Source organism: Lactuca virosa, chromosome 5 (assembly GCF_052849685.1).
Source record: "Lactuca virosa cultivar CGN04683 chromosome 5, Lactuca_virosa_CGN04683_v6, whole genome shotgun sequence".
NCBI classification, from domain to species: Eukaryota; Viridiplantae; Streptophyta; class Magnoliopsida; order Asterales; family Asteraceae; genus Lactuca; species Lactuca virosa.
In genome coordinates this window covers 406,953,146-406,965,444 of record NC_136430.1, presented here as the reverse complement: position 1 = coordinate 406,965,444, position 12,299 = coordinate 406,953,146, and the positions used below count along the sequence as shown (strand labels likewise).

The window sequence follows — 12,299 nt, the reverse complement described above, 5'->3', positions numbered from 1 at the left end:
CAAATTTCTAAAGAAATGTTAATTTACTAATATGTTTATTTATTCGTTGTTTGTATTAACATTTTAGCTTGAAATTGAATTATGAAAATCATGACCATATGGCGATATGATGAAATTAATAGTATAGGTTAAGTTATGGTTGATTTGGACCGAAAATTAAGATGTATGATACATTAGATTTGATGGTCATACATTGCATTTTTGGTAGGCCTTTTTTTATCTGTATTTGTGTTTTTCTATAATCATTATGTATTTTTGATGATAAAATAGTTATCTAACCGATTTACTATGATCTATGACGTGTGTGAGAGAGAGAAAAAAAAACTTTTTTCTACAAGATATTTAAAAACACACACCAAAAATATCTAAATGGTGTTTCTAAGAGATTAAAAAACTATATAAAAAAATAAAAAAATGCATATATACATTTTTCAAAAACAAAAAAAGTCATTAAGCGCCTCTTCCAACGTTTAACGGAATTGTTGGAAGATGTTTGCAAAAAAGTCATTAAGAGCCTACATATGACTTCACTTTTAATTTCATTATTTTATGACTTTACTTTTAATACATCTTTCTCAGTTTCATGGACAAATTTACCCCTCTTATAATCCTTGTTTTAGTAAAATTATTTCATATTCTGAAAGTACATTCATTGGGCTTTTAAGGGATATAAAGAACATCCCCAAATGATGTTTGGTTGATTTTATACGTATTTTACAAGTTGACAATAAAATCAATCAACTTACATGACCACTTTGTAAAGATGACAACATTCACCATAGAAAAAATGATGTTCACGTCTTGGTAAATTTTTGTGGATTATTAGACTTCCATATTAAAATATATCTCCTAACCCCATGTCGATTTGAATTTATAGATTTAGTTATAATTTCTTCATCTCACATAATGAAATTGGTGGGTTGTTAGTAGACTGTTTGGATCGGTTTGTAAAGATTTCACTTTTCCCTACACTTTGGAATAGAATCAGATCATGAAATATTTATTCATGATATTATACATCCATACACAACTATGTGCTTTGGATCCACCTCATTTGGAGTCTTCTAGAATTTATTATGAATTTCCAAAGTGGACTAATGTTTGACACTCAAATGTGCTGGCCACTTTGGAAATGTTGCAACTTTCCCATTAAATGAGTGGAAATTCAATTATGAAATTTTGGTGGATGAGATTAGACATCCATTTTAAGATTTCCCCGTATTTAAAAATTACTTTTCTTAGGAATTCATTTCCTATTTTTTACATATTTGTTTTCATTTCTATAGTTGTAAAAACTTTTAAAAGTTATATTTCCTTTTTACATATCCGCTTTAAAAAAACCAAAAGTGCACTTTAAGGAGTGCACTTTTATCTTATATATAAATGTAATCATACTGTAAATAATGTCTTGCTTATCGTATATATTATATTTTCTGCAAAGTATCCCCTTGCATCAATTTCTTTTTTTTTACAATTATGGGCCAATTTTTTTCTTCCTTTTTTAATATACGATCCATATTTTTTTTTTTTATAAAAAATCTATCTTATTTTCGATTAACAGACATTTTGACAGCAAAATTTTGCATTTGGCAGAAATTTAGACGCGTCTTGAAGGCAAATTTGTAACGCCCTGACTCTCAAGTATTAATTTTCAACTTTACTCATCCATATTGAAAAGTCTGCTCGACGAGTTGGAGGCCCTGACTCGTCGAGTAGGAACGTGTTTGGGCCGCAAACTTAAGTGACCGACTCGACGAGTCGGAAAACGGACTCGGCGAGTTGGAGCTGGAATGAGAAAGCCTAATCCCCATGGTTTTGCACCCTATTTAAAGGATCATTTGCCCCCTTAGCCTCCCCTTACGGCCCCTTGTGAGTCCAGAAACCTTAAATCGTCGTTTCTCTCCATACTTGTGTGTTTTAAGCATTTGAAGGTGGATCTTGGTGAAAGAAACTAGAAGATCAAGAAGTTTGAGGCAAGGAACGTGTGTGGATCTGAAGTCTACCCCAATTTAGCATCATTTGAAGGTATCAAGTCATTACCTTGGTCTTCTTCTAGTTAGATCCTTCTATATTTGGGTTTTAGGGCCATTTTGGGCATTTGGTGCTTCATTTCGAGTGATGAACCAAGATCTAAAGTTGCAACTTCAGATCCAGGCTCATCTTGGCCCTTACAGTCATAAAGTCTCAGCCTTTAGCATGCTAGTGTGATTCATTTGCCTAGAACCTCTTCTTTAGCTTGATTTAAGTCATTATCACCTTACATGTACGTAAAGTTTGCAACTTTACGTATGCCTTAGGAGCTTAGATCTACTTATGGAGCTTTGGAATGGCTTAAAAAGCATCTGAATGGAGAAAAGATTGAAGGGACTCGACGAGTTGCATGGTCAACTCCACGAGTCTGATGAAGATTGTCGTGCAAGGACTTCTGCATGAACTCGGCGAATCAGTAGGGTGACTCGGCGAGTCAGTTAGGGTTTCCTCGACATTTGGACACGCATGAACTCAACGGGTATCAGGAAACTCGACGAGTCAACCAGGGATTTCACGACTTATCGAGTTCAGGAAGGACTCGACGAGTCGGTGAACTGCACACGACGAGTCGGGTCAACATGGACTGTTGAACTTGACTGTTGACTTTGACTTTGACCAAGGGTTGACCAATTTGACTTCTGGGGTATTTGGTAAATTAGAAATTTACGGAAATGGTCTTATGGTAAATATAGGTGGTGGAGTTCGTGTCGGTGATTCGAGAGTTTGAGCTTATCACTTCAGTGCGACAGTTGTGAAGTGAGTTCTCCTCACTATATCAACAGGGTCTACGGCACCAAGGCCGACCCTTTATGATTTACATCCTGGTTTAGGATGGTTGCTATGTTAGATTACATCCTGGTTTAGGATGGTTGCTATGTTAGATTACATTTTGGTTTAAGATGGTTGATATGCTAGATTTCATCCTAGATTTAGGATGGTTGCCATGCTAGTAATATGTTAGATTGATATCATGGTTGTAGGATGGTTGTTATGTTAGAGATCGGTTAGATCGGTATCCTGGTTACAAGATGGTTGCCATGTTAGTGATCTGTTAGATCTTTATGACTATCTGTTAGTGCATGCTAGCGTATGTTATTTATGTGCACATGTTTATTGGTATGGGGAAAGGGTTGAGGCAGGTCCTGCTGTGTGCAGTAGGCCAAGACACCCTGGGCGGACCGGGTAGACTGCAGGCCCGAGCTGGGCGAATCTAGTCAGGTCGAAGGCCCAACGAGCGGTCCGGATAGGCTGAAGGCCCCGAGGAGGGCGGTCAAGACGTGCCGAGGGCTCGGAGAGCGGTCCAGATAGACTGAGGACCGGGATTCGGTCCAATCAGACTGATGGCTCATTATGCATGTTGTTTGCTTATATGTTATATGATATGGTTATATCGGTATGGCGTTGGTATTTTGGGGGTAATTCACTAAGCCTTCGAGCTTACATTTATCGATTATTGTTTCAGGTACTTCTGATGATCGCGGGAAGGCGAAGGCGTGATCATACTGCTCCTCACACTTTATGATTTTATGTTTTGATTCTGGGATACTCTGACAATATACTATTTAGAAAACAAGTTTTGTTATAACCATGGATTTTGAAATGTTTTAAAAAGTTTAAATTTGGCATGATTTTTATGGATGTTATAAGTTGGTATCAGAGTCTTGGTTTGAGTGAATTGTAGGAAACACTCGCGTGTCTCTAGTCTCAAACTGAGGACAGGATTTTAAAAAGATTTTCTTAAAATGTTTTCATAATAATAAAGGAGGATGCAAGTGTACGATCAGCCGGAGCTCGCGGATAGACCCCAAAATACCTTACGGAATATCTGATTATGTGATATGTTAGAAAAGCATGCTAGTACTAGGCTAGGGATCTTCAGGAATTGCATGATATTTGCCTGATTATATGATGCCTGGTAGCCTAGGGTTTACATCATATGAAATTGACATCATTATTGTAGTTGCTTAGTGTATGCATTACGATTGTACATAATTAAGATCTTATAGCCCGAGAATGTTTGGTTTGACCTTATTTCCTATTCTTGTTTGATGAAGGGCTTAGGGTAGGATCGGGCTTTCGAAAGTCTATAGGGTTCAGCGTTATGTATGGCTAGCATACACGAGTACTGCAGGGTTGATGGAAGTTTCATGGATGGGTAGGTTGTTTGGGATGAGTCCGCCGATTAGTAGATAAAAATATTTTTTCAATTTATTTTAAAATTTAGTTATTAATAAAAAATTAAATATAAATATAAAAATAACTATGATATATATATATATATATATATATATATATATATATATATGGCTAGGTTATAATGCGGATGGACAATTATTGTGCGGAAGTGTGGACAATGTTATTCTATAAGAATTACTAAGAGAATCAGTTGATTAGTAATGTGAATACGTTCAACATTACAAAAATATCGTCATTTTCATGCATTCTCACTAATTCTTATTCATTTTTATTTTCACACATCGTTTTTCACTCATTTTCATTCTGACAAAATACGACTCAATAAACATTCTGATTCTGACAGAATCAGAATAATAATAAAAAGTCTATAATAACCTTATAGACGATTTAATTAGTGATAATGGGTGTTAATGACAATAGTTATGTAAGACTGAATGTATTTATATTATCAAACAACATATTTTCTTTGTCATTCTCACAGAATAACACTGTCCACACATCCGCACAATAGATGTCAATCCACATTTGAACCTAGCTCTATATATCTGTGTGTGTACATATACACACACACACACACACACATATATATATATATATATATATATATATATATATATATATATAGGGTTATGTTATAATGTGGATGGACAATTATTGTGCGGACGTGTGGACAGTGCTATTCTATGAGAATTATTAAAAGAATAAGTTGTTTAGTAATGTGAATACGTTCAACCTCACACAATTATTTTCATTTCCGTGCATTCTCACTAATTCTTATTCATTTTTGTTGCCACACATCGGTTTTCACTAATTTTCATTTTTACAGAATACGACTCAATAAAATTCTGACAACATTCTGACAGAATGAGAATAATAATAAAAAAAAGTATATATGTCAATCCACATTTGAACCTAGCTCTCTCTCTCTCTCTCTCTCTCTCTCTCCCTCTCTCTGTATATATATATATATATATATATATATATATATATTCAATACTTCTCAAAAGCTCGGAAGCACAAAGATATGAGATTTCAGTTTATAAGAACTAAATCCCAACACGAAACCAATCTGATACTTGTTATTTATTACCGGTTGATTAGAAAAATTACGGATTCCATTAATTGATTAACTAGACTGGTTTAATCCTAAATTAGGTGATCAGGCTAAAAAGAATCAAGATCAAGCATTCATTAAACACAAAACTGAAAAATCTAGATAGAATCACAAATCAAAAACCAGGTATAATGACTGATTACATGAAAAGTACTAATCTATGCATAACTGAAATCTAGGGTTTAGCCAGACATGGCTAAAATCTGATCTAAAATAATAAAAACAAACATTAAATAGCTAAATCTTACTAAACTAAATGTATGAGATGATCCGCAACCTTTAGATATCCATAAATTGATTTTACAAAAAGTGTAGAAATCGCCTAAAAAATCGTATGAACAAGGATTTTTGTCGTTTGGAACGTCTAGGGTTCAAATCGATCAGAGAATCAGTATTTATATGCAAGCCAGCAACGTCCATAATAAAAATCAAGAAAACATGATCGTGTTTATAGGAAAAACACGATCATGTTTTTGCCTATAATATCCGAAAATCCCGTTTAATGAATTATGTTTCTGTTTCTGACACTTTTCTCAAAAGCACAATTGTGTTTGTGCTTTAAGGTGCCGAGACTTGATTTATGGCTTGGAAAAGTTGCGAAGGTAAAGCACGATCATATGGTGAAAAACACGATCGTGTAAACTCAAAAACGTGTGTTTTGGATGCAAACTCTTTAGCTTCATCAAATATGACCCAACTTCCAGCTCCCTCAGGTGTTTTAGCTCCAATGTTCCATTAAGCTCCAAATATGTATCCAGAGCTGCTCCCAAAGTACCGCTCCACTCGAAATATCTAAAAACGATATAAAAACATGAGCAGTACGAGAATTCTAGCGATAAAATTGAGTTGAACATTAATTAAACTAATGCATATGAAATAACACAAAATATGATGGAAATGCTAATAAAAACTACCATATAAGATGCATAAAATGGCATTATCACTACCAAACTAAAAATATATGAAAAGGTAAAGATAAAAGAAAATACCCCACCCCAAGCTTAAGAAAAAACATTGTTCTCGATGCTCGAGGCAACAGTGGAAATGACCTATATCGGAGGATCGGGCAGATGGGAGTATCCATGGTTGTGGTTTCGTGAAATTCTGATTGGTAGAACTCCGATAAATCATGTTTTTCCAAGCACAGATGAGTGGCGGTGGGTTGGTCTTGCAATGAGAAAGAGATTGGAACGGGGTAGGGCCAACTGATGCTGTAAAAGAAAGCTTATTGTTTTAATTCACTGGTAAAATAAGGTCAACGTGGTCAACAACTTAGTCAACGAAGTTAACAAAGTCAACATGGAGGTTGTTTGGCATGCGGGTCGCACACAAACATCATGGAACTAGCACTTTCCGAGATTTTTTTTACCATTAACATGTCACTCGCGCAACCCTCCCACGTACAGCTACGCGGGTCACACAGAGAGGTCGTGTACAGAAGGCGTGCAAGCTTGCGCGGGGCGCGTGCTAACAGCATACTTGATTCTTTTTTTTTTTCTATCGTTTTTCTCCCTTCTGGCTTGCATTAGAAGGTCTAAAACACATGGTAACACTTGATTCTTAAGAACAAATATTTACAACCACAAAAATATCTTAAAAAACCCTTTATTCGAATTAAAGACGCGAAAGCATAATGCTTTCCAAAAATTTCCTTCTTCAACGTCTTTGGCGAGACGTCTTACCAACTTCACTTTAGTACTTTGGGGTGTCCAAACGGACAATTTATTAGACATTTGAATCAAATCCTTCATAGAACGACTTCAACCGGTGTCCATTAACCTTTAAAACTTGTCCCGTGTCGACACTTTGAATTGCCACCACTCCATGCTTTCACTAAAATAAAGGGACCATTCCATCGAGATCTCCATTTTTCTAAAAAAAAAATTAGTCGGGAACGATAAAGACGAATGTTTTGTCCCAGCTTGAAATGTTTTTGTGAGATGGACTTGTTGTGAAAAGTATTCATTTCCTTCTTATAAATCTTGACATTTTCATGTGCTCTGTTTCTCGAATCATCAAGCTCTTGGATTTGTAACTTTTCATGCATCCTTAATTGGCATGTGTCCAACTTGTCGACCACTTCATCAATTTTCGGCTTTGAAGGATGGTGTTTTATCTCCCCTTTCAGGCTTCCTTGGTTAAGACCTTTACTTAAACTCATCTCTAACGATTCATGGTTAGTAAATCCAAATAAATTTTGAGTTAAATGTTCAACAACATCAACAAAGTACAAAGAAGATATATCTCTAAGGTATCTCATGGAATCATTAATACTGAATTTAATCACCACTAAATTCCATTGTGATGTTACCCATATACACATCAATGTTTGTGTAATGCCTCAAAAATCACAACAAATTTAAACTTTTTTAAAACAACCCAAAATCATAAAATCTTTACAAAATCATTGTTTCCAAATTGTTTATCAATATCAGAGTATCCCAAAATCATAAGCCATAAGCAGAGGATGTGTACGGTCATGCATTCGCTTTCCCGTGATCATCAAAAGTACCTGAAACAATAAACTAAAACCGTAAACCAAAGCTTAGTGAGTTTCCCTCCAAAGTACCACCACATAAAACATATCAAACAAACAACATGCATAACTGAGCCTTCAGCCTGACTGGACCGCCTTGCAGGGCCTACAACCTATCTGGACCGCTCCCGAGCCTTCGGCATGACTGGACAGTCTCGCAGGGTCTACAACCTATCTGGACCGCTCATCGGGCCTTTGGTCTGACTGGACCGTCTTGCAGGGCCTACAGTCTATCCGGACTGCCCCGGGTATCTTGGCCTTCAGCACAAAGCAGGACCGCCTCAACCCAACCAACCATAACATGTCGATATGTACATAACAAATATACATATAACCAGTCAACGGAAAACAGACAAATCTATAAATCACTACCGCATGCTAACATCCTATATTATATACCAGGATACCGATCAGACGAATCTATACAACATAATCACATACTATCATATAACAGGATATCCAATCCAATGGGTCGGCCTTGGTGCCTTCGACCCACAAGTACATTGAGGAAGACTCATCTCACAGTCTGACGAAAAACCGACCAATACTCTGATCCCATTAATAAAATAATCACAATTTCCTAAATTACCCTTGGTCAAACTTGGTCAGAACTAACAAGTAAATTGAGTCAACCCAGCCGAGTTGACACAGAACGCGTATGCAGGGCGTACTCCAGAGGTACGTGGGGCGTACTCTAGCTTGACTGTGATTGGGGTGGTTGACCGAGCACACTCGGCGTACACATAGATATACACGGCGTACTCACAAAACTTCTCATTTTCACATTAAGAGCTTAATACATTGACTTAATGTGTCCAATTGCAGTTCCAATGCCAAAATACCCGGGGCGTACTCACCCTTTTAGGTCAATTCAGTTGTTCAAAGTCACATAAAAGCCAACGAAAAAGGCGTACTCACCCTTTTAGGTAGAACTTTTATTATAATGGTCAATGTTTAATTCTCGTCAGAGTATTTTTTTTCACAAATGACATCTAAAGGTCAATCCGGTTGTTCGAACTCACTTAAAAGCAGTGGCGTAGCCAAAATTTTATTTTTGGGTATGCCAAATAATTTACAATGTATGAACGAGACATGAGATTTAAAGTGTTGAATTAGGGTAGACCAAATAATTTACAAAGTATGAACGAGATATGGGATCTGAAGTTTTGAATGGGATGAATTAATTCCTTTTATTTAACAGAAATATATATATATATATATATATATATATATATATATATATATATATAAACTTTAATTTTTGCGGGTGGGCCAAGGCCCACCTTTGCCTCTATGTGGCTACGTCACTGCTTAAAAGTCAGTAGAAATGACAGAAATGACGTACTCACCATTTTAGGAGATGTTATTGTGGTTTAGAAGCTCGACTTGCACAACAAGTAAATGAAGACCCCTACAATGTTGATACAAGAAATGCTTAGTGAGTTTTAACCATTAAATCGACCTTGTAGGAATCTTCATTTACTTGTTGTGCAAATCGAAATTCTAAACAACAATAACATCTCTTGAAAGGGTGTAAGTGAGTTTCAACCATTAGATCGATCTTCATTTATTTGTTGTACAAATCGAGCTTCTAAATTGAGCTTCTAAACCACAATAACATCTCCTGAATCAGTCAATTGATTGATATTGCAACAAAATTGTAAATATAATGACATAATTGAAAAAATAAACTCGATGCGAAAATCGAAATTTTGTGGTAATATAGTAACTTTCTTGCAAATTTAAACTCGGAGTCAAAATCGAAATTTTGGTAAACTTAGTGATTTCATTGCAATTCGGGAAAAGTGGTTATCGGGAGAATAGAAACATGGGTGGAGCTTATATATGGCCAGGGGGCTGTGCCTGCCCCACCCCCCCCCCCCCCTCCCTTAACAATTAGTTTATAACTATTTAAAAAGTTACATATTATGCCTAAAACTATAAAATTTGACTTTGGCCCCCCTATTCTTCAATTTTTATACATATTTTATTTTCGGCCCACTAAATCAAAACTTCAAGCTCCGCCACCGAATAGAAAGAACTAATCATTTGGTTGATATTGCAACAAAATTATAAATATAGTGATATAATTGCAAAAACTGGAAAAAAAAAAAAAAACAGTATCAAAATCGACTTTTTATGGTAATATAGTTTTTTTTTTTTTTTTTTTTTGTAATAAACCGTATTATACATGACGATTATTTTTACGTTACAAAGGACATAACAAGGAATTTCGTAATTTGGTCATAGATACGTGATGATTGTCTGTCTGATCAAACTTGCAATTTGGTCATAGATACGTGATGATTGTCTGTCTGATCAAACTTGCTGTTTACATCACACAAGAGAAAACAAGGGAATTTTGTGAAATGCTACTGTAGTACAGGGTAGCAATGTGAAACTTTTTGTACCGGCGGCATATATAAACCCCCAAGATTGACGCTAGGGTTTTATCTATTATCCCAGACCTCCTCCGTCACTCCTCTCAGCTTGCGTTCATCGCTCTATATCTTATCAACGCCAAGGTAAATGTTTTTCAGCCTTCAATTACCATCCGATTTCATAAATCGATTCAATATATCTCTATTGTAAATCAATTTCTGTACAATAGTTTAGGTAATTTTACGATCGGTTTCTATAGTCTGTTTTAATAACCGCGAGCTATGAGCCGAAATTAAAAGGTTGCATGATTTAGGAGTGTGATTATCGACTGTGCTAGGGAGTATGTCTAGCATTTAATATGTTGATGTTTAAGTTCGCCATTTGTGAAGTTACTACTGATTATAAGATTATAAGTTTGCATTTACATTTGATTATTGATACTTATCGACACATCTATCCTTCTATTGCTTGTGGCAGATGAATGTTGAAAAGCTACAGAAGATGGCAGGTGCTGTGCGCACTGGTGGGAAGGGAAGCGTGAGAAGGTCCGTCTCTAATATGTTGTCGTGCTTTAGAGATGTGTATCTGTATTGAATTTTTGGTTGTTTACATACTCAATTTGATCCAAACCTGCAGAAAGAAGAAGGCTGTACATAAAACAACCACCACAGATGACAAGAGGCTGCAGAGCACTTTGAAGAGAATAGGTGTAAACGCAATACCAGCAATTGAGGAAGTTAACATTTTTAAGGATGAAACAGTTATCCAGTTCTTAAACCCTAAAGGTACCAATTTTAACTCTTATCCTTTTATTATAACTATAAGTTAACAGGAGAAATCAATAATCTTTGTTCATATGTCTTCAGTTCAAGCCTCTATTGCTGCCAACACATGGGTTGTTAGTGGTACTCCTCAAACAAAGAGTAAGCTGCCTTTCTATCTTTTTTTTTTTTTACTTATGTATGCATCTTTCATAGAAAAATAAACTGCAAATTCATCTTGCTTATATTATTAAGATGTTTTTTCGACTTAATGGGGGATATTGATATGTTATGTATGACTGGTGTATGATAATATCTGTTTTTATTATGTTTTATTTCAGAATTACAAGATATTCTCCCTGGCATTCTCAACCAGCTTGGTATGCCTAAATACCATGTTTTCAATTAGATTTTGTGTTTGTTTTTTGGTGATAAAAAGATGACATTTTTTATTGTTTTTTACAGGGCCAGATAACTTGGATAACTTGAGAAAGTTAGCAGAGCAGTTCCAGAAGCAGGTGCCAGGTGGCGCTGAAGCCGCTGCTGCCACATCAGCACAAGTGGACGATGATGATGATGTCCCAGAACTTGTGGCAGGTGAAACCTTTGAGGCTGCTGCTGCAGAGGAAGGACAAAAGTCGTAGGTTCTTTGAGGTTACATTTTATATTTGCATTATTTATTGCTTTGAACCATTATTTTTCTTTATTTGATACGTTCCGTTTGGATGTGCCCTTGATGTGCCCTTTTTGTAACTTGTAGGAATATGTATGGTGTTTATTAGTCATTTTGTTCTACTTGTTTTGATCAATTCGCTCTCTAAAGTTATTTGTAAAATTTTCCACTATTTATAATCCCCTAACTCCATCTTCAATTGTAATACCAAAAAAACCAAAATTGTAACTTTCAACTGTCAAATCATGAAATTTACACATAAAATAGACACATGTTGGCTATAATAACTTGGTGATTCTAACTGCTTTGTACCACGATCTCATTATCAAACCATCACCATTCTGAGTTCACTGAACTCATACTCCGCAACTCAACATGTATATGTGCACACACCCACCCAGATTAAGCATTACTGCTCTTGACGAAGATTGTTGCATACAAAGCACATTCCCTCAATACAAATCTACACCTTTGGACAACCCCGTCTGGCGACAAATAACTGATAGGTTCACAACTGGGATAGATATATAGTCGTTTCGATGTCCTACTTGCCATCAAAACAAACCTGGGCCTTATAATAATCCTATAATCCAATAAGTTAGGGCA

At 35.8% G+C, this 12,299-nt stretch overlaps 1 protein-coding gene across 1 annotated transcript; it reads left to right on the top strand.

Moving 5' to 3' along the window:
• Positions 1-10,296: 10,296 nt before the first annotated feature.
• Positions 10,297-11,829, top strand: LOC145111542 (nascent polypeptide-associated complex subunit beta-like). Its single transcript, XM_079047806.1, has 6 exons — positions 10,297-10,402; positions 10,737-10,804; positions 10,896-11,044; positions 11,126-11,182; positions 11,362-11,400; positions 11,486-11,829. Exons 2-6 carry the CDS (start codon positions 10,737-10,739, stop codon positions 11,662-11,664), a joined length of 492 nt encoding a protein of 163 aa, XP_078903932.1. The 5' UTR covers positions 10,297-10,402; the 3' UTR covers positions 11,665-11,829.
• Positions 11,830-12,299: the final 470 nt, after the last annotated feature.

Bases quoted from the DNA above. Each gene is read 5' to 3' on its own strand.
- LOC145111542 (XM_079047806.1), top strand. From the start codon at position 10,737: ATGAATGTTGAAAAGCTACAGAAGATGGCAGGTGCTGTGCGCACTGGT. The intron at 10,805-10,895 runs GTCCGTCTCTAA...CCAAACCTGCAG, and splicing joins GGGAAGGGAAGCGTGAGAAG to AAAGAAGAAGGCTGTACATA. The intron at 11,045-11,125 runs GTACCAATTTTA...ATATGTCTTCAG, and splicing joins CCAGTTCTTAAACCCTAAAG to TTCAAGCCTCTATTGCTGCC.